Raw genomic sequence first — 12,232 nt, 5'->3', positions numbered from 1 at the left:
ACTGTACTTAATTTGCCATATTTCTTGCTGTTGTCAAAGAGTCTCTTAACAATTGCTTGAGTTACGTTTTGCTTGTTGATATACGTCTTTAACGTTAGCTTTTGAGACCTATGTCATGCGCAGTTTTGTTAAAATATACACCATGTACGGTAGCAACATGCCAATTATCTTGTGAACTCTTTGGTAGTTTTGTAGACGTGTAGAGACAGCTAGTAAGAGTGAGGTCAAGTTTGCAGTTTTTAAAGTAGGTAATTCACTAATATACTTAAATTCGTCTAAATGATACTCTTGGTGTTCTTTTCGTCTTCTTGTAGCAAGACTGTAACTACACAAATGATAGTACTCTTCCAAGATTGTTGTTCGAATACGCCCATGCTCCGTAGAGTCTATTGCAGTAAGGATAGTTGATATACCAGGATAAACAGCCCAAATATCTGCATCATCAACTATATCAGCAAAATTCTTTGGTGTATTTGGTTCTCTTATAGTTTCTGACATGTTTGATATAAATCATTATAATACTCTATATCTTACAGTAGCGCATACATTCTACTTTATATTGTATCTGGTAAGAATGGTTTATAATAACTATAGTAGCTACTAGTATAACAATAATAAATAATCACATTGGCAACTTAATTCATGTTGACAACGTTCAATCTCCCTGTATAAAACGCACATGCATCTTGTTTTAATAATATTCAGCCACCCCCATTTTAAACTGTATTCTTCAAGGCTTTTGCTGCAAGTATTGTTATCTATTCTCTGCTTTTTTCAAGTCAGTAACAATCACATTGTTTTGGTCCATTTCAGTAATTGGATTCGCCCTTGACGTGTTCCATGCCTTCATGGTTCTTTTAGATAAATCTTGACGACATTTATATGTCCTCGCGTGAATTTTGGTACAGATTTATAGTCATCACCAAATCTTTCACAAAGTATCTTGAATTGAGATGATCTTGTGTTTGAAAATTTCGTTTAACATGCAGTGACCACAATTAAAAGGAAACCCCCTTAATCCTACGACGGTGCCTGCGGAGGCGGCGCAAGTAGAGCAGCGCTGATAAATGAAAGTATTGTGGCATTCGAGAGAGGGGTAGAGGCGGCAGTGAAGAGAGGATGTTACCAAATAACAGCTAGTTGGAGTTGTTGGCAATAACAGTGACAGGAAAAGATATTCTCTGTCAAAAGATCGTCCATGTAAAAGAGAGTGCTTGATTATTATGTTATTACCAGGATTGACCTCACCAAACTAACTGGGAAACCAAAATCGCACTGCATTAGTGTTGAGATGACTGCGTCGAGTCGGATATCAGATCCCTTTTCATATGATGAGCTGTTGTTCCATCGCAATGCTATACTTTGGCCTTGACCGGATAGAAAGGGTATTATAATACGTGGTTTATAGATCAACATTCCTGATCTTGCCCAAATGCAGTAGTCAATTTTGTGATAGCTTGGTCAGACTAACGTAATAAGTTACACTTTTCTTGAATGAAGAAAGAATATAACATCTTGAAAGTGATGCTCATTTTACCATATTCTATTCTGTATCCCCATATACCATCGTGATGCACAAAACTTGGAGATTAAACGTACGAAGAAGAAGTATTTGTATAATAATTTCATGCATTACACGGAAGCACTATAGAGAATCTCTACAGTCACTTTTACACCTTCTTTTCTTTAAAATCTGACGCGATGCTATGCTGCTAGTGTTCAAATATATCTTTATATAAAAGTGGTATAATACGACTATGAATTAACAATCAGATCTATATTTCAATAGAAGCTTATTTATTATTACTACTTGAATAACATGATCTACGCTATAAGCCTACTACAAAAAATCGCCCAATGAGGAATGAGGAATAGCATTCTCCTTAAAATAATTCATGCAGCAAAAAGGAACATTTCTTTTTCAAAGTCACAATGTAAACAAATCAAAAACTATAAAAGGAGGCACTCATTTTAAACTTTTTTTTCTCTACACTCGAACTCTATAGTTTATCCAATTCCGAGATTGAAGGAATGCTCCTAGAACATTGCCGGATGTTGAAGTGCCGGGTAGCTGGTCTTTCCTGCTTCGGGGGGAGAGCAAGGGTTCTTATTTTTCTTCTCTAAGCAATATTCTTTCTTTTTATTATTAGAATTAATATAAATGAAAAAAAAAAAAAAAAATAAAAGCTTGGATACTCTATGTTTCTAGAAAAAATGAACAATGCTGGAATAAAATGAATGACTCCTTTTTTATCTATTTATTTACCTTGCAATAGTTAGCGCCTTACCCTTTTGAGCAAAGCTTGTGAAACGTGTTTATATGAGCACTCTTTTTTGGATCAAAAAGCGTGATCACTTCGTTTGAATACAAGAAGCCTTCTAGTAACCCTTTTCTAGAGATGTTATAGTTTTAATATAATGCCTTGATCAGAGTTGTATACATCAAGTAACTTGTTAAAGCATCATATAATCTCAATTAGTTGTATCATTTCAAATTCTTCAGCATTACTTAACTAGTCAGTAATCTTTCTTTTAGCTTCATTTTGTTACCATATTCACATAGGAACAGGACGTTATAGCAAGCATGAGATGCAGATAGCTCCCTTAGCTAATTAGCATGGACCTACCTATCAGAATCATCTCCACTCTTTTGCGATAACAAATTGAACTTTATTGAGTTCGTCTACGGATGCCTAAGAAAACAAATAACAGACTTGTTCAAAGGGCCAGGACAGACTGAAGAGAGGGAGAAAAAAAGAATCTGGAGTGTTGTCATGGTGAACGTTTGTATTATATGAATTATATGAATCTTTGTCAAGACGAGAACCAGAGGATGAAAGGGTCTTTGATCAATGCCTTGAAGAAGTGGTTGGGTGTATAGTGCATGGTTAAGATGTTCAAGGCCCTATAATGGTTATCCACCATTGCTTTCATCCAACAACCATCACTGGTGGCTTTGGGGAGGATTTATGTGAGGGTTTGTTCAGGTAAAAGGAAGCTGAATCATCAATAGGAAAGAGAAAGGCCCAAGCGGTCGTGTGTGTAAGATGATGGCCATCCACATGTGAATAGCTGGGCTTACCACTGTGATGTCAGCCAAGGCATCAACTCCTGGTACAGTTAATCATGGGTATCCAGAGGATGGTGCAGCCAAATTAAAAAAAAAGTAGCTTTGACCCAAGGCAGCAACTGGGTTCGAGTTTGTTTCGTCGATCAAATCAGAAGGTTTTCAGCTAAAAAATAAAAAATAAAAAAAAAAGTGAAATTGAGCCTTTGGTTAGAACACCTTTTCCCTTTAATGAAATGAACAAACATTAAACTTGATCATGAATAAAATGAATATCAAATGTATGCACTATTGTATTTACAAGTAAAGTATTCTTGACAATATTAACTATAAGGGTCGACAAAGTAAAGGCTACACTTGATCAACAAAATGACAACATTCGTTGCTACAGTGATAAACTGCTCTATCATCACATTATTCCTCTTTAAGGCTTATTGAGTTATCCTTCTACTAGTTTATCTCCATATAGACTTATTTTTATCCACTTCACGCATTTATGTATTCATATTCTTTTTCATGGTCATAAAAATCTCTTTTCTCATTGCCCAATAAATCATATATTTGATAATACTCTTCATTCATGATACGCGAGTATCCATGACAATAAAGTCATTAATTGAAGTATGTCGTGTACCTTAGCAACCCATCCTGTTTCGAGCGCCATTTGAAATAGTTTATGCAGACTTAAAAGATCCATTGCTTTACTATAAAAATGAGCATATAGTCATCAAATCTACTACGATCACAGTCATTGCTAATGTTGGTCTGCATTTCACAAGCAGAAAGAAAAAGGATAGGGATATAACAACAGGGGATAGAGGATAAGTATTTTACCCTTTACCCTTTTTTCATGTGCACTAAAAATAAAAGTAAAAACAATACACACTCTTATGTTTTCCTAAACCAGCAACTCAATCACCTATACTTCATGCTTGATAAACAGATTTCGATACATAAAGGCTAGGGTGATTTGATTTTGGTTCTTTTTAGCAAAAAGTCATAGTGCTAATCAAATAGATCAATCATGATTGACTTTCTTTGATTTGTAAATAACAACTGTAATGGAATTAATAGCGTTTGTTCCACAGAATCGGCAGTCTAATGCTCTTTGAGAAAAGCTTTGTTTTTTTGTTTACTATCAACTGCGTTTTTGAAGGATGCCGTCCTCCCCTCAACCTTTTTTCTTGTACATTTAATTCTCACCTTACTTTTTTTTTTTTTTACTCATTATTAAAGAAAACGACCAGAAAAATAAAAATAGATAAAAAAACCACGCATTGGAAATAAGAAAAGTGAAGCAATCATAATAAAAAAATTATGTGTGTGTGTATGTAAGTGCGTGAGGTTAGCTTTATGTGAGCAAGCGGCATCAGAAAAAAAAAGGGAGGCGTGAAAATTATGTAAAGTAAACAAAACAAAACAAAAAAAAGGATACAAGAGAACATTCCATAATCTAAACTAAAAAACTAAAAAAAAAAAAAAAAAGGAGCTGTTCGGGTGTGCTCTAATATGGAAAAGACAGAGGATGGGCTATTTATTTATGAATTACTAGAAAAAGATAGATTGAGAAAAAGGAGGAATGAGCCATTTATTTTCAGTTTAAATCCATGACTCACGTAAACAAAAAACTATAAAAGAGACCATCATTATTTTCCTTTTTCTTCATTCTTTATCTCTTTTAAAAATTCTTCTATGCTTTTACCATTCCCTATGCTGAAAAGGTATAACAGCGTTTGGGTGATCTCAAAGTACATATAACTAATGCCATCGTTTAGAAAATTCACTTTTGCTAACTCTATTTTATGGTTCCTGATGCAACTTACTCTATCATAATGACCTCTCACGGGGCGAAGCCTTAAAGGGACCTCTACTGCTCGTTAATGCTCAAAAAATGCTTGCTACTGCTTATCAATACACTCAAACAATCAAACAAGTACTTAAATACCTACCCATGCTTATCAATACCTATAAGTGACCATCAGTGCCTGAAAATACTAGTGAATACCTGTCCCATGATCATCAGCGTCGGAAAGTCCCTGAAGAATTTTACTCATGTCTATCAACGCCTGCTGCTAGTAGATACTGCTCTGGAGTAACTACATACGACAGGTCGCTGCTTCTCTACGCTGGATCACTCCGAGATGCTCCTATTGTTATGGCTCTGCCTCTACAGCTGATGAATGGCCCGTAAATCCTCCCTTAATGCTGAGCTCGATGGTCGCGATGCTCCAAAGGTTCAATATTCCGATGTCTCCACGGTCATCACCCCTTTCGAAACGCTTCGTCCTAGGTACTTAGAAGTGCACTCTTTGTACATTGAAGCGCCTCTTTCGTTGAATTTATCGTGGTATGGTTTTGAGATTGATTTTTGAGCCTTGAGCTTTGAGTGCTTTTTATTCATGGAGGGTTTACACCTTGTAGTCTTCTGGCATGCAGTCTATGGTTCTAGTCATCTTGGGTGTGAAAGCTAGCGATAATGTGACCATCTGGACTTATGGAAAAAAAAAGAAGAAGAAATATCTGTTTACTCTGTAAACTTGGCTATCAAAACAAAAGTCTCCACTTGCTCTCTTTACTTGGCTATCAAAAGAGAAAATCTCTACTTATCCAAACCACCCTCTCTCTTTGGAAATCAAACCACTGCTTACTTAAATAAAAGTCTCATTTTGTTACTCCTACTTTCTGACTTTTTGTTCTTTAATCTTAATAAAATATATTTACTTGACGTACTTTTCTTTACCTCTGATAATCCAATGAAACAACAGTTTAATGATTTCTTCATATGCATCACTATGAAGCAATTTGGGGTAATAATCACTATATTACCTCCCACATGTAGTTCTCATTAGTGACATGCCATATATTAATATCAGTCTGTGCTATACATGCTTACAAGCGTTCTTCTAGGCTCAGATTCGCATCCATGTATCGTCTTTGAGCATTATTCCATCGAATTATTTTCATTAGCAGAGCATATTTCTTGTGTAATAGATCTTCACTTATTGTGTTGACGATCTATTGGGAATACAAAAAAGGCATTCTTCTGTATCTTCACTACCAAAAGATAGATTCTTCTTTATATTTTCATATTGAAAATACTTCCTTACGGAATTGAAGAGTAATCCCTAATAATATAAGGTATATTTATGAAGAAACTCCAGGTGGCTCATCTCCCAGTTGTACTTTTGTATCATGATTCATTATAAAGTGTAAAGAATCCTTACTTTCTGCTAAATCTTCATCCTAAAGTCCGACCATACGCGGTCCGGACATGGCTACTGAGACGAGGCCTCAATGGCTTCGAAAAATAAAAAAAAAGCTTGGTTGCCCCTTGCAGCTTTCTTTTTATTGACTGCTCTTTTTTATTAAAAAAAAAACATATGCTTCGATCAGTATTGACAGCTCGATTGCCAACAATTGTGCCTTCACGAGCACTTTCAACTATAAAGCCACCCAAAACTCCTGTTGATCTGGCTCATTTATCAGATAATGCTGGTGCTGTCTCTCAGGTAAATGAGTAGATGGTCTAATTAAGAAGGAAAAGCTAATTCTTTTGTAATAGCGCACCCGTGTGGGCCGTGGTCCTGGATCTGGTAAAGGAAAGACTGCTGGTCGTGGTCATAAAGGTCAAAAGGCTAGAGCTGGTAATGGACGTCCTACTCCCTGGTTTGAAGGTGGACAGACACCTCTAGTAAGAAGAATGCCCAAGCGTGGTTTCTACAACATGTAAGGAAAAAGATAGTAAATATAGACAGGTATTAAAAACGGTATATAACATAGTCATGGAAAAGAATATCAAGAAGTAAATTTGGATAAACTTCAGCATTGGATTGAAACTGGTCGTATTGATCCTTCTCAGCCTATCACCATGAAGCATTTGTTAGATAGCCGCTGTATACATAAAATTGAAGATGGTGTTAAACTGTTAGGCGTTGTAAGTATGCCCAATCCACGTTTCAACACTGTCATCTCACTTCTTTTATAGGGCGCTGAAAACTTTAATGTTCCTATTCAAATTGAAGTATCCAGAGCATCACAAAAGGCAATCGAAGCTATCGAAAAAGCAGGAGGAAAAGTCGTAACACGCTATTACAATGAACTTGGATTAAGATCTCTTATTCACCCAGAGAAATTTGCACAACTTCCCAAATTGGCTGCACCACTGAGAAAAGAAGATATCAGTAAGTTCCCGCTTATAAAAGCTCCAATATTCAAAAAAAAAAAAATAACTTTGATTTCTATAGAATATTACAGCGATCCCAAGAACCGTGGATATCTCGCTCAAGAATTATAATTTATGTAGATAACAAAATAAACTTAAAAAACAAAAAACAAGAAATGATTAGGACTGCCATAAGCGTTGATTAGATTTACGTGTGTCTTGACTATGTCTTTTTTTAAAATGAATTTGCCCTTTCAGTCTTGACAACTTTTGCCACGATTATCTGTGATTGAAGCCCAACTAACTACTTTACAGCAATACCAAGTTGAAACTTTAATCTCCATTCTGACATTTGATGGCGTGAACTCAGTTAGGTATCCACTGGTTACCTGAAACAGACCGTTTCATAACGATAATCCCGTCAGCCGATCACCAAACTTGTTCATGTGTGATAACTCTGCCACCATGCTTGATGCAGTACATAGCTTTTATTCTGAGCTCGACTCTGTAGATCCTATTGATGACGCTGCTGTCGACAAACCTTGGACGCTTTATCATTCACTACAAGTAAGGCTGTCCAATGGAATATCCTTTAATGTGAAATACACGCGATTGATAGTGGCCCTTTGTTGATCAAATTGGCAACATATGATTAAAATACAGCAATAGCAACATTTCTTTTTTATCTCTTTCTTCCTGAAAAGAAACAAACCAAGATGGTGACTTTGTAAAGTCATGTTTAGCTTGACACTACACAATCAAAAACTTTATTGATAGGCATTACAGGTAGTGTGTTGAGGTAGTGCCCGTAGTACTGGCCTAACTTCTGGTGTATTTTCTGGTGTATGTAGTGTTTACCAGCTGTTGAACGGAGACTGGAGGATCAATCCGTGTTACAGATTTGCTTCCTCAAAGGCACTTACTGGCTGTTTGTTGGTGGAAAATCCAAAATTATTGTATATCAATTGTGTGGAGCCATACAGTAAACTGCCCACTCTTGATGCGCATTTTGAACGGCTTTTTGTGGATTCGCTGCCGTCCTCCAACACGAATTTCTGTGTAAAAAAATCACCAACGACAATATCCACAAGCTATATATCTGCTGACTTCCTGGTTGTATTGTCAATGAGATTGGATCAATATCTTAGTTGCGAACTTGGCTCTACGACGAACAACTTTAACCCAACAACCAGCTGTAGAATTTTAGTTGCAGAAGGATCAATCATGGAAGCACAAAAAATTCTTGAAAAAAGCTACCAACAATGTCAGCAGTAAGGAGACATTTTAGGACAGCTTCGACATGCTCGATCAAAGTTTGACGTGCTGAGTACATAATTGCCTTGACGAGCTTTCAACAACCCTGTCAACAGTTTAGCGACCCCCATATACGATTTGGGCCCTGGCTGACTGCGACAACAGTCTTGTGAGGACTAACGATGTGAAATTGGTCTCACAAACCTTGCAAGCGGTAGCAACAGCCGTCCTTTCGCGTAAAGATCATTGCTTAAAAAAATCTAACCTGACAAACCTGCAGCGAGCTTGCAAAAACAAAACGCTTCAATAGTAACAAACAGCAACTATCCTAAAAATTTTGGATATGTCTGGAAACAAGGAAACAATGGATGCTCTCTTCAACAGAGAATTAGATGGAAATCTCCGTGATTTAGTTAGCGCCGCCTCGTAAGCGCTTTCTAAAATAAATCAAGGTAGAAGACCTTTTGTCGAGGCAGCTTTTCGCCGACAACTCTCTTAAATGAGCCTGGACTATTTTTTTTCTCTATTTCCATTACATTTGTGTTACATATATCAACACCTCACGTATTAAGGTATATCACAACTGACTAGTTTTCAGAAAGATATTCGCTGATGAAGAGAGTGCAAAAGTCTTCTTTTTAAAAATTAAAATAAAATAAAAAACCTTACCAGAATTGGGTAAGGATGTTTTGTTGCCACTTAGGTCAGGCTTCGTCAAATTCTTATCTTATATCCTCTTGGTCTTAGTGTTGATTCTACAATACACAATGAATAAACTAGTGAAAATGAATATGATCGGTTTTTTCTAGCTAAAACGTGCAGCTGCAAAACGAGAGGTAGCACACATAGACATTGCACACACAAAGTATCCGCACAAAGTGTAAGTATCACCTTGGTAACACTTGTTGTCCCAGCTGGTAGTGGGAAGCGACCTTCTTTTTCTTGTCAAGTGTATGCTTTGATAGATATACAAACTAACTCGTGTTTACCTTTTCATCGATTCTGTGGTATTGCAGAACCAAAAAATAGTTCATTACTTTGGTTTCCAGGTTTTGAATGCCGTTCTCTTATCGTTGCTATGCTTGCTTTTGCAACTAACTGCGACACCGCTTGGTCATCCATACTGAATTTTTAAAGTGCGACAGCGTTTTGATCAACTGCACCCCTTTTTTTTTCTTTTTTTTTTTTGACGCGGTGGATTGACTCGGTGGAAGAGAGATTACCTCTTTTAGCATACATCTTCCACATCTTTTTTATTTTTATTCTCATCACATCTATTTTTTTTGCCTTTCTTATCCTTCTCTCTTTGTTTCTTTATCTTTAGATGCTTCGATCTTTAAGTCATAGAGCTCTTCGCTCATATAAACCTATTGTCCAAATTGCTGTAAGTAAAAAAGGATGTATGGCTGAATTGATATATAATTTTCATGCGATCTATAGCGTGGTTATGTATTCCCTGCTGGCCAGCGAGAGGTAATATAATATATACAATCATGAATGTAAGCTAAATATTCCCTTCTAGTTTCTTAATGAAAGACTCGAAAAAATGGATCCCGAGTTGTTTGATATTATCGAAAACGAAAAGAAAAGACAAAAGGAAAGCGTTGATTTGATTCCTTCCGAGGTAAGAAAAGAGAATGAACAATTTTTGATAATTAACACAATATGAATAGAACTTTACATCAAGAGCTGTTATGGATGCTCTTGGAAGTGTCATGCAAAACAAGTACTCTGAAGGTTATCCTGGAGCAAGGTGCGTATGAACTATATGTATATACATGTTATCTCATACACAGTTACTAATTATACATGCAGATACTATGGTGGTAACGAGTTCATTGACATGTCTGAAAATCTTTGCCGTAAGAGAGCATTGGAAGCATTTGATCTCAATTCTGATAAATGGGGCGTCAATGTTCAGCCTTTGTCTGGTAAGACGAAAGGATTATGTAATTGAATGACGACATATACTAATCTCTTTTATATAGGTGCTCCTGCTAATTTATATGTGTATGGTGCACTATTAAAGCCTCATGAACGCTTAATGGGCCTCGATCTTCCCCATGGTGGACAGTAAGTGGACATTAGGAATATCTTGTTTATTTGTTGACACTTTCCCAGCTTGTCCCACGGTTATCAAATTCCAAACAAAAAGATATCCAATGTGTCTGCTTATTTTGAAACCTTGCCTTACCGTTTAGATGAATCCACTGGTCGCATTGATTATGAAGCGTTAGAAAAGAACGCTATGCTTTATCGACCCAAGATCATCGTTGCTGGTGCAAGCGCCTATGCTCGTAATATTGATTATGCTAGAATGAGAGATGTAAGGAAAAAAAAATTTTTTTTTGGCACATGATCATGTTAACATTGAGTGTTTAGATTGCCGATAAATGTGGAGCTTATTTAATGGCTGACATTGCTCACATCTCTGGTAAAGAAAAATCAGCATATTACCCCCACATTTTTTTAACCAAAACATAATAGGTTTGATTGCTGCTGGTGTATTACCAGGCCCTTTTGAACATGCTGATATTGTCACAACTACCACTCACAAATCCCTTCGTGGTCCTCGCGGTGCCATGATCTTTTTCAGAAAGGGACTTCGTAGTGTAGATAAGAAGGGCAGAGGTAAATTAATATAGCAAAAACCAACCGATAAGAGAACTAATACACGTCAATTAGAAACTTACTATGACCTTGAAAACCCCATTAACCAATCCGTTTTCCCTGGTCACCAAGGTGGTCCCCATAATCACACTATCAGCGCTCTTGCCGTTGCTTTAAAGCAAGTCAAGTCCCCATTATTTAAAGAATACCAACAACAAGTTTTGAAGAATAATGCTGCATTTGCCGAACGCTTCCTTCAGCTTAATTACGACCTTGTCTCTGGAGGCACAGACAACCATTTGCTACTGGTCGACTTGCGTTCAAAAGGTGTCGATGGTGCTCGCGTCGAACGCGTTCTGGAACTGGTGAACATTGCTGCCAACAAAAATACAGTCCCTGGTGACAAGAGTGCACTTATCCCAGGTGGTCTTCGTATCGGTACACCCGCCATGACAAGCCGTGGTTTGATGGAACAGGATTTTGTCAAAGTTGCAGACTTTATTGACCGCGCTGTTCAAATCACTCTAGAAGAAAAGAAGAAGGTTGACGGCAAGAAGTTGACTGACTTTAAGAATCACATTGGTGATGGAACTGCCATTTCATCTATTATAGACCTTCGAAAGGGTGTCATTGATTTTGCTTCTGAATTCCCAACAGTTGGTTTTTGGGAATCTGAAATGAAATTTTAAAATATTAAACTATAGAAACACATAACTGTCCATGATGAACCCACTCTTTTAACCTTTCTTTTGAATAAAAAACAAAACTATTTACTTTTAAAAAGTATGAGTCCTCTTTAATCATATGACTATAAGTTACTCTTATGAATGCTAAACAGTTTAATATTGTATTTTTATTAATTATTGACGTTAATTTTATAAAATTATTTATGTAAAAAGATGACAAAGAAAAATATGTTTGAATAAAACGACATCATGTCAAAAGGGAGAAAGTAATGAGTATATGTAGAAAAAGAGAGAAAAAGTATGTTAGTATTAGAGCATAAATCCTGATATTAGTTTTACTTACTACCAAGGTGCATTCTAGGGAGGGTAGCGATAACTACCCAGGATAGTTTAAACAAAAAAAAAAAAAAAGGAACGGAGGACAGAGAGAACCCAGAGCACAAGGAGAGGTAA

General features: G+C 36.5%; 5 protein-coding genes across 5 annotated transcripts; 3 read left to right on the top strand and 2 right to left on the bottom strand.

Annotated features, from left to right (window-relative positions):
• Nucleotides 1-108: 108 nt before the first annotated feature.
• Nucleotides 109-498, bottom strand: RHIMIDRAFT_249695 (uncharacterized protein; the record flags this gene model as incomplete). Its single annotated transcript, XM_023610649.1, has 1 exon — nt 109-498. The coding sequence occupies one exon, from the start codon at nt 496-498 to the stop codon at nt 109-111; it is 390 nt and encodes a 129-aa protein (XP_023468482.1).
• A 652-nt stretch (nt 499-1,150) lies between these two features.
• RHIMIDRAFT_276177 (uncharacterized protein) lies at nt 1,151-1,433 on the bottom strand. The gene has a single exon (XM_023612606.1). It carries the CDS (start codon nt 1,414-1,416, stop codon nt 1,222-1,224), a length of 195 nt encoding a protein of 64 aa, XP_023468481.1. The 5' UTR covers nt 1,417-1,433; the 3' UTR covers nt 1,151-1,221.
• A 3,741-nt stretch (nt 1,434-5,174) lies between these two features.
• RHIMIDRAFT_276176 (uncharacterized protein) lies at nt 5,175-5,742 on the top strand. The gene has a single exon (XM_023612605.1). It carries the CDS (start codon nt 5,248-5,250, stop codon nt 5,437-5,439), a length of 192 nt encoding a protein of 63 aa, XP_023468480.1. The 5' UTR covers nt 5,175-5,247; the 3' UTR covers nt 5,440-5,742.
• Nucleotides 5,743-6,629: 887 nt separating this feature from the next.
• Nucleotides 6,630-7,361, top strand: RHIMIDRAFT_199638 (ribosomal protein L15; the record flags this gene model as incomplete). Its single annotated transcript, XM_023606394.1, has 4 exons — nt 6,630-6,793; nt 6,848-7,001; nt 7,053-7,248; nt 7,312-7,361. Coding segments are annotated over 4 exons (564 nt in total), but the record flags the coding sequence as incomplete, so codon positions are not given.
• Nucleotides 7,362-9,976: 2,615 nt separating this feature from the next.
• On the top strand, nt 9,977-11,782 carry RHIMIDRAFT_249693 (glycine hydroxymethyltransferase; the record flags this gene model as incomplete). Its single annotated transcript, XM_023610648.1, has 9 exons — nt 9,977-9,982; nt 10,006-10,107; nt 10,157-10,236; nt 10,299-10,414; nt 10,472-10,556; nt 10,605-10,809; nt 10,866-10,917; nt 10,971-11,114; nt 11,169-11,782. The coding sequence occupies 9 exons, from the start codon at nt 9,977-9,979 to the stop codon at nt 11,780-11,782; spliced, it is 1,404 nt and encodes a 467-aa protein (XP_023468478.1).
• Nucleotides 11,783-12,232: the final 450 nt, after the last annotated feature.

Source organism: Rhizopus microsporus (assembly GCF_002708625.1).
Source record: "Rhizopus microsporus ATCC 52813 unplaced genomic scaffold scaffold_4, whole genome shotgun sequence".
Lineage (NCBI taxonomy): Eukaryota > Fungi > Mucoromycota > Mucoromycetes > Mucorales > Rhizopodaceae > Rhizopus > Rhizopus microsporus.
This window is presented reverse-complemented; position numbering and strand designations above follow the sequence as displayed.